The 14,274-nt window shown below is 44.7% G+C and overlaps 1 protein-coding gene across 1 annotated transcript in view; it reads left to right on the top strand.

Moving 5' to 3' along the window:
* Nucleotides 1-14,274, top strand: part of LOC127496703 (intermembrane lipid transfer protein VPS13B-like) — a 97,845-nt gene that overhangs the window by 53,835 nt on the left and 29,736 nt on the right. Inside the window, 6 exon segments of the mRNA XM_051864402.1 lie at nt 1,478-1,681; nt 3,012-3,138; nt 5,050-5,193; nt 11,509-12,130; nt 12,209-12,346; nt 13,212-13,553. Coding sequence (XP_051720362.1) covers nt 1,478-1,681; nt 3,012-3,138; nt 5,050-5,193; nt 11,509-12,130; nt 12,209-12,346; nt 13,212-13,553 — 1,577 coding nt within the window.

Raw genomic sequence — 14,274 nt, 5'->3', positions numbered from 1 at the left:
GGAGCAATTAAGATGTTGAAATGCGAGTTCAAACACGGTGAGTTTGTCGTTCCCACAGCTCGCTCACAGGGAGCCCGTCCTGCTGTCGACACGCGGCGAGTTACGGCTCTCCGGAGGGCAGAGGAGGCTCTGCGGTGATGATGATGATGATGATGATGTGTGTGTATGAGGATATTAAACTCTTATCAGTCTAATGGAGAACAGGCGTGCGTTTGGCCTGCAGGAAGGGCTGGATGTCACACCCGAACACGGCCGGCGTGAGTATGAGAACACGCTCACAGCTCGCCATCACCCTCATCAGCAGCCTTTCATTTCCACCCGCGTCCTCCTGAGCGGTTAGCGTCTCTCTCCGCTGCTGCTCTCGCCACTAATTACAGTCATTTGAGCTTAAATTAAATGCAATTGAATTTGACTGTGGCAGTAAATCTCGGCTGTGCTGTTACCCAGAATCCTCAGAGCACAGGGCCGTTTAGAGGCGACCACAGCCGGCGTGAGTCATGATGTCATCAGACGTGTCGTGAATCAGGTGGTGTGAGAATCTCCTCAGGAGCTCGAGAGACAAACACACACCAGCTTTAGACACAGACGGTCACATGAGAAGCTATATTTAGTGTAAAGTTCAGCCGAAAATCTTCATTTACTCGTCTTCACGTCGTTCGTTCTTCTGCGAAACACAAAAGAAGATATTTTGATCGTGAAAGTCAGTGGGGTTCAATGTTGTTTGATTCCCAGCATTCTTCAAAACGTCAGAAGAAAGTCATACAGGCTTGAACGACGTGAGGGGGAGTAAATGATGACAGAATGATGATTTCTTGATGAAGAATCACTTTAAGCTACATTACAGCTCACTTTATACACACTCATGAAGCAGACGTGTCCAGATGTGTGTGTGTGTGTGTGTTGATTGTGCAGTTTGTCGTCCTGCCGTGTGTCGCTTGCGCTCCTGTGATGCTGTGAATGTGATTGATCGCTGTTGCCATAGAAACGTCTGAGTGATCAGTGTTGATCGGAGTCTCAGGGAAGATGTTTATGAACGCTGGTGAGAAACATCAGATCTCCTCGAGCTCTCGGCACATCTGGAGGCGTTTAGGAGCGCAGGCCGTGTTTAAAGCAGCAGCGCAGCGGGCCAGTGCAAATAAACACATCACATCACATCACTGCTGATGTCACACACACACACACACACACTCAGTGTGTCTGATGAAAGATACGACAGTAATGTGTGTAAGAGTGTGTGTGTCTGTCCCTCAGCTACTATATTACACAGATCTGTGTGTGTGTGTGTGTGTGTGTGTGTTACTGTCCTTAAAGGGATAGTTCACCCAAAAATGAAAATTATCCCATGATTTACTCTTTATTTTAGTTTATAAAGGTCTTTATTAACCTCCTGGAGTCGTATGGATTACTTTTATGATGGATGGATGCATTTTTTTGGGCTTCACAATAATCATACCTCAACTCTCTCTCTCTTTCTCAGGCGGGCGTTGAATCTGGGCGTGCTGCGTGACCCGGGGTCAGAGGTCGAAGACCGTCAGTATCAGATTGACCTCCAGTGCATCAACATGGGCACGGCTCACTGGGACGACCTGCGGCCGGAGCGCGAGGGATCGACGGCCGGCTCTCCTGCAGATGCTGAACGCAGTTCCCAGAATCCCGCGCTGGAGTGGAACATGGCCAGCAGGTGAGTGACAATCACAAAGCACTGGAGAACTCTGGGTAATTACTGACGGTGTGTTGATGGTGACGAGATTCGTTCACACTGATTTATTCATAGAGATGAAGTGAGGTGAGGGCGGGGCAACCTGTCACTCACATGAGATCCACCAATAGCAAACCACAACCATCCAATCAAAATCAAGCCCCGCCCTACGTTTGTTCTTGTTTGAGAAGCGTTTCACTCGATATACGACACAATAGAGAAGAAAAGACCAGCTCAACTTCCCCTTCATGACAAGTTTAAAGACTGTCTGAAAATAAAAGCTTGATTGTTTAATGTTTGAGAATTAAGAAATTAATATATATATATTAATTTTGTAATTTACAGTTGTACTGTATATTATTATTATTATTGTTATTAAATACTTATTATTCAGTTAAATTATTTATTTTACAGTAAAACAGTATTATTACAATAGTAATATATTTCTTTTGTTAAAAAAAATGAATGATAATCATCACAATAAAAAATAATATTTTCATAGTTATATATAACATAATATGATTTTTAATTTGATTTTTTTCCCCCAATCCTGCAGTCCTACAAACAAGCACAGCAAACCTGGAGCTCACTTTGTAACTCGCAGTTGCAATTTCTGTCATAAATCACATTTTTCCCCAAATCATTCTGCCCTGATTTCTCATCCAGTGGGATTTGAGAGCAGAATGATGAATCTAGGGGAAGCTTGTGTGACGTTAGAAAGTGTCTCTCTATGGTCCTGTACTGAGACTGAGTTTTTGAACACCGTATGTGCAGCAGACCAACCCGAAGATCACATGATCCCCTCACAGGAAGTAGAATATGTCTGCTAGTACGGGTGGTTTTCAGCGCAGGTCATGTGATCCCTCTGGCACCTGTTCAGGTAACAGGATCCGCTCCCGGCTCTTCAGCGGAAACGCTCCAATCGTGTGCCGGCAGTAATCCCAGAGTTCCCTGCGTCTAATCCACTGGCCACCATAAATATTAGAGGCTTCGCTGTTTGATTGTTTTAATAGTAGCAGATGTGGCACCTTATAAAGCGCCGCGTGTTTGTTTTACTGCCCACAAGTGTTCTCAGAGATCCGATCGGAGTTCATGTGTGGGAGCGGGAGCGTGGGAGCCGTGAGTGTGTGTGTGTGAGTGTGTGTGTGTGTGTGTGTGAGTGTAAACACTGTTAATGTTGTTATTCATGTTTTGAGTTTGTAACACATCCTCCTTTGTGTTTGTTTATGAGATGTTTTTGAAGGTTTGATGATGCTGTGAGACTCCCTGACGATCACAGATTCACTGTGTGTGTGTGTGTGTGTGTGTGCAGTATCCGCCGGCAGCAGGAGAAGCGAGTGATCCTGTCGCCGATCATCACGGATTTCTCTGTGCGGATCACAGCGGCTCCAGCTGTAATTTACCGGAAGCCTCTCTCACCGGATCATGGCCCAGCGGAGGTACGTGTGTGTGTGTGTGATGATTCAGTGATGCACAAACACACACAGCGCTCTGTCCTCCATCAGATGGAAGTGTGTGTGTGTCCAGGAAGCTGCAGGAGAGTTTTGGGAATGTTTGAGCTGCTGCTCAAGCGAAACAAACAGTTTTTCGGTTTTTGCACAGTAATGCTTTGGCCGTGTGTTTGTTTGCTTCAGTGAAGGGTTCCATATTTATACCTTAAATACTGAAAATCGCTAAACAAACAGCCACTGAGTTCACTTTACACAAACCTGGAAAGAAAAGCTGACATGAGCGTCAGGACAGTTATTCAGTGTCTGCAGCTTTAGATGTCGGTGAAGGAGCTTCATGTTTGTCACCAGACGTCAGATGCATGTTTAAAGAGGACCTATAATGCCCCTTTCACAAGATGTAATATAAGTCTCTGGTGTCCCTAGAATGTGTCTGTGAAGTTTCACCTCAAAATACCCCACAGATGCTGTTTTTTTGCATATACCTTTAAATGCAAATGAGCTGCTGCTCCCCGCCCCTTTCCAGAAGAGGGCGGAGCCTGTACAGCTCGTGCCTCGGACACTCTGCCAAAAACTAAAACATCTGTTTGGTTTTGATTATCATCTCTATCGCGGTCACATTCACATGACATTGCAGTTCTTCATCATCATGAAAGTTAATTATCTGCTTAAAATTTACAGCCATATCAGCCGAACTTCTGATATGTGGTTTTCTGAGCGCACAGAAAGCTGGCTGTCAGATGGCGCGTCACATGAGTATTAAACTAAATTCTCTTCCATGTCTTATTGTGCTTAAACTGTCAAATACACACAAGGTTCACAGAAACACAGTTGGTTATGTATGTAAACATAAACAGCAAGTAAATAAATCACATGTTTATATTAGATCTGTGTGTTAAAGTGACAGCAGAGTAATACACAGTTCATACTGCTGTTAATATGAACCAAACAAAAGAAAAACAGAAAATCACTGAATAACTTTAGTAGCTTTAATAAGAATATATTTCTCCGGCGAGAAGATAAACATGGCAGACTGTGTACGGCTCACTCAGGGGAGGAGCTAAGCTAATAGGGCAGATTCTGTCACCAGTTGTGGGCGGAGCTTGTGCATTATGACTTCACATTGCATAGAAACTGCAGATGGCTTGTTCTCAGACACTGCTTGTGATTTATGGGTATTAAAAACAGGAGTAGGTGGATTTTTCTCATTACAGTATGGTTATGTACACAGCCGACACACGTTTATGTAAAAGTGAATTTTGCATAATAGGTGCCCTTTAATTGATGCAGTAACATTCATGGTTTATGCTCTTCATGTTTAGTGATATGTTTAGCATGAGCAGCTTTAATATTAGTTTAAAGTGTTAGTTCACCCAAAAATGAAAATTCTGTCATTAATTACTCACCCTCATGTCGTTCCACACCCGTAAGACCTTCGTTCATCTTCAGAACACAAATTAAGATATTTTTGATGAAATCTGAGAGGTTTATGACTCGTCCATAGACAGCAATATAATCAACACTTTCAAGGTCCAGAAAGGTACTAAAGACATCATTAAAACAGTCATGTGACTGCAGTGGTTCAACCTTAATGTTATGAAGAGACGAGAATACTTTTTGTGCACAAAAACAAAACAAAAATAACCACTTTATTCAACAATCTCTTCTCTTCAGTCTCCTACGATGTCGGCGCAGTTCAGCGCTTCCGTGTTTTGTGTCAGAATGGTGACTCATTATTGGCCGGCTCCTGCATCAGCATCACACGCATGTGTCGTGCTGATCACATGATCAGTGTCGGCCAATACTAGCTGGCATTCGGACGTAAACACGGACTGAACTGCGTCCATCATTCTTTCTGTCAGTGTCGTGTCCTGTATTTGATGATCGTCTCTCTGTCTGCAGGAAGTGGTGGTGTGCGGCCACAGTCTGGAGATGAACGTCACGTCCAGTCTGGATCTGTTTCTGAGCGTGACTCAGGTGCAGTTACTGCAGCAGCTCCTGCAGGCCAATGTGGGACTGACGACCGACGACCAAACCACTGCAGACGTACGGAAACACACACACACACACACACTCACACACACACACACACTCACACACACAGTCACACTCACACACACACACTCACACACACACACACACACACACTCACACTCACACACACACACACAGGTCTGGTCAGGTATGTCTGTCTCTCTCAGGTCTTTCTGTCTGAATGTCTTGAGGGTGCTGATGTATGTCTGGTCTCTCCTCTTCCCATCATGCTCTAGTGTTTACAGAGGGGAGGGGCTCGGCGCCTCAATAAAAGCCTCTCACACACACTCTAATGGAACGGCATGTAAAAATATTTACGGCAGCGGCGTGTGTGAGGATGGAGGAGAGTGTCTCTCTCTCTCTGCGTGTCTGTCTCTCTGTCTGATGTGCAGAAGAGCGTCTGATCGCGAGTGCCGTTGACATGCTAGCGCTCAAACGCTGAGTAAACAGCACACGCTCGTCACATAAACACACACCGCACGCTGATGGAGCAACACACACACATCGGTGTAGCGCCTGGGAAACGCGCGGCGTCTCGTTTCTCGTGTCGTCTCGTGTGTGTCTCGGGGCGGCCGTGGGTTTGTGTGGAGGTGAGACGCATCTGGATCTGATTGTGGGAGTGATGTTGGGCTGAATCATCTCTGCCTCCCTACAGATCCAGAGCGTCACTACCCAGAGTTCACCTGGGTTCAGGACATGATGTTTAACAGCCTTGTGTGTGTGTGTGAAGTGTTTAACTCACGCCAGAGCGCCCTCCAGTGGCCACACGCTCACTGTTCTCTCTCAGATTCCCTGTCGTGATGGAGCAACAGTGTGAAGAGAGTTAGTTAAACTGTTGCCTGAATAAAAACACATCTGATTTAGTGACAGGAAGACGACAAACGTCTGAAGGAGGTGGAAATCCCCTCGCTCTGCTCCACGAGCGAGTTCAGTCGAGTTGGAGTGTGTTTCTGAGTCGTGTAATGATGAAACTCTCCAGCCTTCGGGTTGTTTTGATTGTGAAGCGGAGAGATTCCCTGAGGGACGGTGGCCCGCATCGGTTCTCTCCGCAGGCGGTTCGTCGGAGGTCGTGGAGCTGCTGAAGCTCAGATTGGCGTTCTCCAGGGTTCAGACGTTACGCGGCTCTGACCTGTGAACCCGCTGTACGAGACCTCTCGCTCACACGCGCCGGGAAGGTCACGTGTGTTTTCTTTCTTTTGCCTGCGTTTGGCTGCTAAACATCTGCGAAGAAGGAGTTTCGCTGCGGCTAATCTCAAATATTTGTTCGCTCTCAGGGTTGGTGTTTTTAGCCTTCCAGTCTGTGTTATGAAACCCAATCGTTCTTTTTTCTCTCGGCGCTCGCTGACCCCTCGTACCAGAATCAACTGATAATTGACAGCCAGTCAAAACAGTTCACCTTTCCCCGTTCAGCGCTGTGCCCGAATCCAGCGGTGTGGCACATTCCCCAATTCACCTCTGAAACCTGATCTATTTGAGATCAGTAGCAGCTGAGGCGTTCGCTCATAACGCTTTGTCAGAATTGGCGTGAAACCCCAGATAAAATCATCAGGCGCAGAATTACATTCAGGAGAAACAAACGGGCTGTGAGTTGGGCCGGCTGACCCGCGGCTCTGGTTTCAGCTCAGGTGCCCGAGGGCAAACGGGGTCACGGTTCAAGAAGGGTAACGCATGTTAACTCGAGCCCGGCTGAGGAGAGAAAACATGTCTTCCACCTGTATAAGCAAGATCACACGTTTAAAATAACAGGTGAGAGGAGCGAGTTCTGCTGCGTACGGGTGTGTTCAGGGTCTCGACCTGATGAAGTTCTTCAGATGTGGTCACTGTAGTTGTTGAGCTCATCAGAAACGTCCTACTTGTTTGATTATTAAAAGTTTGGCTAATTTGATGATGCTTTCAGCTACCAATAAGAGTACTATACTTTATGTATTATTTATATTTATTTTATTTTCTTTTATATCTATTTTCTTTTTTTTTTTATATTGTATTTTTTAAAATTTGTAATGATTTTTACTTTATTTTTTATTTTTTGTATTTTTACATTTTTTATTACTTTATTATGTTTTTTAGTTTTTGTACTTTTATATTTTTTATTACTTTATTTTATTTTATTATTTTTAATTTCCTTTTCATATTGTATTTTTAAAATTTGTAAGTTATTTTATTTTATTTTTTGGCATTTTTACATTTTTATTACTTTATTTTATTGTTTTTTTATTTTATTTTTTATTGTATCTTTAAAATTTGTGATTATTTTTATTTTATTACTTTATTTTATTTTATTGACTTATTTGTATTTTTTATTTTTTTATTACTTTATTTTATTATTTTGTTCTATTTTATTTCCTTTTTTTGTATTTTTTTATTTTTATCATTTTTATTTATTTTATTCTATTTTATTTTATTTTAAACTTGTATTATTTTTATTTTATTTTAGCATTTTATTTTAACGCTGAGCTCATGTCATCTATTCCCAGTAAATGAACTGGTAAAAAAAACCTGAGGACAAAATGCATAAATGTAATGTGAATAATGTGTAGTTTTCATTAACATTCCCTTTATCTCTGTTCATTTTAGTTTAGTTGTCTTTTTTTCTCCCGAGTTTTCTAGTGAGTTTATTTAGTTTTTGTTTTAGTTTTAGTGTTTTAGGGCTGGCATGATCTCAAATTGCTTCATGTTTTGAAGTCATAAAAATGTATTGTAGTTTATTTTCTTTTCTTTTTTTATTTCAGCTATCAGAAATGTTTCCATCCATCCACAGAACCGGCTCAGAATGTGTTCAGTTCTGGTGGTGCTGATGGGAATGTGTTTCATTGCTAGCGCTGAGTTTTGCTCTGTGGTGTAAGTCACATTTCGAGCGAGCTGCAGCTCTGATGGGGATCAAATGAAATCGTCCGGTCGGTCTCGCTGTAAACATGGTGGTTGCCAGCGGCTTTACGCCTCAGCGGACGGCGAATAACTCAAGCGTTCGGCTGCGGTCGCAGAGTTTCTGAGCGCTGTGGTCTCAGAGAGACACCTGGAGCCCGTCTCACCTCTCGCTCACCCTGGGGTTCCTCGCGTTGCTGTTTCTCCTTGGCGTAACCAAAGCAAAGCGTCACTGGGGCCAGAGAGTGACTTCATGACCTCATGGAGACGCGTGTTTGAAGTTGAGCTCACCGAGGGACACTGCGTTCTGAAGTCACCTCGATGTTTGCTGCAGTGCGCTGTAAACTGAGCGGAGAGCTGAACTTCCTGCACCACTGATGGTTATCATGACCTCAGGTTGGTCAGGTTTCCTGAATGCTCCGTTTTGCTCCTCTTAAAGGAGTGAATAAGTCATTTACTCCCAGTGTCACAGTTCAGATGTTCAGCAGAATGTTCACGCTGCTCTTTTCCATACAGTGAAATCAGACAGACCGTGAAGATCTAGTGTAATAGTCCAGTGTAGAGTCGTGTGTGTTTGCATGTTGAGCTGATTTGTTCTGTCAGTAGTTGAGTGTGTGAGCAGCTCTCACCTGCTGCTGACCCGTGACCTCTGACCTCTGGAGAGCACCGTGTGGAAGGGTTGTTCACTCTTACTCTTGGTTTTAGTCATTGGCCGCCACATTCCAGGGTGAATGCAGTGCAGCTCATTGAACATGAATGCTGGGTAAATGATGTCGGATTCCCAGTGTTTTTGCCAGCAGAACCGGCAACAGTGACTCATCGGCCTCGCTGCAGGTCTGTTTGTTGAATCTGCACGACAGAACCGAGCAGTTTTTCTTTACTCTCCGGACGGACCGCAGTGTCCCTGATGTGTGTTTGCTCCTGCAGTGTGAGTTATGCTGCAGAATTAACCCGCTGAGATCCGTCGCTCTCTCCCGTCACTGTGGCGGCTCGTTGTTCAGCAGGTTGTGACCCAGCCGGGTCTTTCCTGTGGTTGGGCTGCCGTCGTGAGTTTGGGGTCTCTGGGCTTTGATGCACACACGGCCGTCACGTCTCTGAGCGAATGCGACTTCACAGGAAGCGTTCCACCCTGCAGACTGAGGCCGCGGCACTTTATGGCGCTCACTTTTAAGCGCTTTTGTTTTCTTCAAAGGGAGTCTCAGATTTGAGGAGAACATTCTCTGGCGCTGAGCTCTGAACACATGAGGTTTCTCATGAGATGGAACAGAGCGTCAGTGCAGCTTCTGAACTGAATCTGACCCTCCATCAGCCGTGTGTGTGTGTGTGTGTGTGTGTGTGTGTGACTGTCACTGAATGCATCACATTTACATGCCATACCACCAGTGAAGCCCCGCCCACTGCAGAGCCTCAGATATTTTGAGCTTGTTTGTTATTTCTTGATTGTTGGTCTGTTTGCTTATGATTACTGTGGCCAGTTGCATAAACTGCTTAGACTCGTCTTACAAGTTAAGGGTCATTCACACAGAATGTTAAAAACATGAGACGCAGGTCAGTGAAATGAAAAAGAGCAAAAAAAAAAAGCCTTTTTTAAAAGTTGAACTTGAACTTGAGTGCTGTGTCATGCATGAGATGCTGCAAAAGAAGCAAGACCTCAAACACATTCTAGAGTGTGTTTATGTAGAAAAACAATGGAAAAATAGCACAATGAAATGGAAAAACATGTTCTGTGGGAATGGCCCCATAGTCATTTACATTTTTTCTTTAGGATTGGTCATAATTTTTTATGTCAGTTACAGGAAATGTAGATTGGTCTAATTTGAATCTGAAAAGTAAGACTGATGATTACCCCTCGACTAACTACTAGTTGGTCTGAGTAGTTCTTAAAGTTCTTAAAAGGAAGTTGCGCTGGTCTTTTCTCCCCTATTGTACCGTATGTCTGAGTGAAACAGCATCTAGAACAAGAACAAATGTAGAGCGAGGCTTGAAAATGAAGAGCGTGGGGAATTGATTGGATGGTTGGATGGTTTAGGGTTATCAAAAGTACAGACTTTGTTAGTTACCAAGTCAGTACTGAAATTTTGACTATACTAGTATTTCCTCCTAGGATTTTGACACAACGATACCTATTTACAGCATGTTTTTGAAGTGTTGATCATTGTAGCCAATCACAGACGTATCTGTTGAGCGCGTGAACACAATGGGCCAATCAGAGGTGTTTAAAGTGGACCTATTATGCCACTTTCACAAGATGTAATATAAGTCTCTGGTGTCTCCAGAATGTGTCTGTGAAGTTTCAGCTCAAAATACCCCACAGATCATTTATTATAGCTTGTCAAATTTGCCCCTATTTGGGTGTGAGCAAAAACACGCCGTTTTTGTGTGTGTCCCTTTAAATGCAAATGAGCTGCTGCTCCCGGCCCCCTTTCCAGAAGAGGGCGGAGCTTTAACAGCTCGCGCTTCGGTCGCTCAACAACAACAAAGCTGGAGAATCTCACGCAGACAAAATGAGGATTGTCAGTAACGGTGTTCAGCCTTACATTGTTCAAACCGGAGTCGACACTGATGGAGAGACTCAGGAAGAAGTTACAACTTTTAGACGTTTCTGAATGGTTAGTGGATAAATTTATGTAGTTGCTGTGGAGTTGATTCAACTCATCCACTAGCATGTGCCGTCATGTTAATCTTTTGTGTTGAACTGACCCTCGTTTGTGAGGCAGTCCGGCGTAAAATGACGGCATGACAACAACACTCTACTACAACAACTCTTCCTCTTCTCTAAAGCAGCCCAACATGGCCCCACCCCCTTTGTTGTGTGTTTTCAGGGGCGGGGTTTATGTAAATTTTAGGTTTAGTGATGTCACTAACCCGGGAAGAAGCTCGTTGTAGTCCCTACCAGCCGTTTGTTGTAGTCCTTAAACAGAGAATTCTGTAAAAGAAAATATCTTCCTTTGCATTGAACTTTGAGTGTCGTAACTTTGCAGATGTTGTTTATGATCAAACAGCAACATTACACACTAACTAAAGTTTAAAAAGTCAAATCATAATCAACCACCCCTCTAAGAATCCGCTCAACAGCGCTCAAAATGCCAGGGGGAAATGCTGGTATCGTCACATTTTTAAAATTTCAGTACCGAAGTCAGTACTTTTGACAACCCTATGATGGTGCTATTGGTGGATCTAATGTGAGTGACAGGTTGCCCCGCCCTCATCATCAGAGTAAAGAAGAGATGCTGCAAGAGGGAGGGGAAGTTATTCTGATTCAAGATTACGGGGAACATGAATTTAAAACAATGATATGCACTGATAAATCATTTAGAATAAACACTGCAATGTCCCATAAAAAAACATTGATTTCATGATTACTTTAAGGCACATTCTGTGTATATGCAACTGAATAAGTTCAGATTGTAGATCCACAGCAGCAGCAGGTGTGATGTCTGTTATCATCTGGATGTGTGTGTTCAGGTGTGTGGTCGTCCACCGCAGGCCGGCACAGTCTCGGGCTCCGTGGAGAGTTTGTGTGGCAGCAGCGCCCCCTGCGGGCAGGACAGTGGCTTCGGCAGCGACAGCGCCCGTCTGCGGATCGTTCAGATCGAGCGGCAGAGCGGCACGGGTCAGCACCGCCTCGCCCGGCCGTCGCAGCAGCCCACCATCACCAAGAACCTCAGCTTCATCCCCTTCGACGTGTTCCTCACTGCCGGCCGCATCTCTCTCATGACGTACGCGACCACGCCCGTGGCTAACCCTCCCGCGCGCGACGTGCCAGAGGATGAGACGACTCGCGGCAGCGCTCTGTCCTCGCTGACGGCCGACGATCTTCTCAACGGTAACACTGCCATCGTGTCGACGGGGATTCTGGAGGGCATTTCAGTGCCCGGCCGCACGTCTGCGCGACAGGCTCTGGGCGTGACGGTAGTGAGACAGCCGGGCCGCAGAGGAGACAAAGACTGCAGCCTGCAGCCGCTGCTATTCCTGCAGGTGACGCAGCCGTCCGTCCTCGTCAACTGCCACCATCGCAAACAGAGGCTGGAGCTGTCGCTGTTCGACCTCACGCTGAAGGGAGTCGCAACGGACTACAAGAGTCTCGGTGAGTGGCACTTCACACATGCTACAGGTGCAGAAAGAACACACACACAACCTTCAACTGTCTCTCCCTCTCTCTTAGACGCAGGGAAGTCTCTCCCGGAGGCGTTAGACTACAGCGTGTTTTGGCTGCAGACGGTCGCGGGAGAGGCCGACAGCCGGACAGGCATCCCTCCTCCGCTCCTGTCTGTAGTCGTCAGAGACTTCCTGAGTGGACCAGGTGAGTTCAGACTGGAGATGTGATTGCATCGGATCCAGTGTTTGTTTATTCGTCAAGAGACTGTGGAATGTGTTTGTGTGAACGGCACGAAACACTGTATTTAAAGGGGCCCTATTATGCCCATTTTCACAAGATGTAATATTGTCAGAATGTGTCTGTGAAGTTTCAGCTCAAAATACCCCACAGATTATTTATTATAGCATGTTGTAAATGCCCATTTTTGAGTGTAAGGAAAAACATGCTGTTTTTGTGGATGTATCTTTAAATGCAAATTAGCTGCTGCTCCCCACCCCACTTTCCAGAAGAGGGCGGAGCCTGTACAGCTTGTGCCTCTGCCAAAAACTTGTTTTTGATTATCTTCTCTATCTTGGCCACTCTTACGTGACTTTGCAGTTCTTCGTCGTCGTAAAAGTTTATTAAATGTATGCGTTTTAAAGCCATATCAGTCTAAACATCTGATATATGGTTTTCTGAGTGCACACATTCTAAGCACATGCACAGAATGCTGGCTGTCAGACGGAAGATTTGTTTTGCAAAATTTAGGGTTCATATAAATAGAACTTTTGGAATCTGAAATTGGATTGGATTCATTCAGATTGACAAAAATGAGTGCAAATATACCTAATGAGACATGACTAAAAATATCTTCTTTTGTGTTCTACTGAAGAAAGAAAGTCGTGTGTGTTCAACAGGTGATTAACTGCAACAAATTAGAAGTGTCATATTTCTGAACAGCTGTATTCAGTCAGACGAGTGTGAGGAAGCTAAAGCTGTCAGCACTGCAAGCAGATATACACCCGTGTGTGTGTGTGTGTTCTTGATCCTTACACACGTCTCTCTCTCTCTCTCTCTCTCTCTCTCTCAGAGTTAAAGGTGGACATCAGTCGGCCGCTGCGGGTCAGTCCCACACTGGCTAAAATTGAGCAGGCCAAGGACTTCTGGAAGAGACTCTTTCCTGAGAGGGACGGCGAATCGCAGCCCAGAACACCCGCAGGCTCCGCCCACCACTGCAGTGACGCCCCGCCCATGGCCGACCAGCTGCTGCGCTCCCTGCAGACGCCCATTCCTTTCCACAAGATGGCGCTGCGCACGGTGCAGATGGTTGTCAGCATGGAGATGGAGTCACATGTTGTGCGGCCCAGTCTGACTCTGTCTGTGTCAGCCATGACAGGCGCGCTGGCGCTGAAGAACGCCATCAAACCCGCAGGTTAGTCGTGCGCATGTGTGCGAGTGATTAATGTGCTTCTCTTGATTGGGCCTTTAATCCAGCGCAGGGCCCCGTTCCTGTTACCCACAGTGCACTGCGGCAGATAATCAGAGCGTTTGCTTTACTTACGCTGACCGGAAATCCAGTTAATCTCTCTAAGCCTTTAACAGGGCTGAGCGGACCGCAGCAGATCCGCGCAGGAAGGAGGTTCCCATCATGTGCGCTGGTGTGTGTCAGCACCTCCGTCCCGCAGGGCAGCAGATCACATGGCGGAAGAATCTGTCTCTGTGATCTTCTGCAGTACAGTACACTGCAAACATTATTTTCTTACTTAGTATATTTGCCTTGTTTTCCAATACGAATATCTAAACACTCTTAAATCAAGATCAGAAAAATAAACTTCATTCAAAGGGAAAACAAGATTATTTTTCGGACCCAGTTGGCAAAAATTTGTTCTTGTTTTAAGCATAAAAATTGTTTGCATTGTTTACACACTCATCTTTAACACTTGTGATAGAGGCCTGAAAATGACTTAAAATAAGAAAAACAAGCAGAACAAATAAGCTTTCTTATTTTAAACTTTTCTTATTGCAATTCATTTTTGTCTTTGAAGAACCAGGATTCTTGGAAAATCTAGATAATATAAGGAATCCTCATTTTAAAAGTGAATATTATATATATATACAATTTACTAGTTGTGCCACACTCTAAGATATGTAAT

The sequence above is a fragment of the Ctenopharyngodon idella genome, chromosome 16, assembly GCF_019924925.1.
Source record: "Ctenopharyngodon idella isolate HZGC_01 chromosome 16, HZGC01, whole genome shotgun sequence".
Classification (NCBI taxonomy): Eukaryota; Metazoa; Chordata; class Actinopteri; order Cypriniformes; family Xenocyprididae; genus Ctenopharyngodon; species Ctenopharyngodon idella.
Note: the sequence above shows the minus strand (reverse complement) of the source record. Positions and strands in the feature narration are given on the sequence as shown.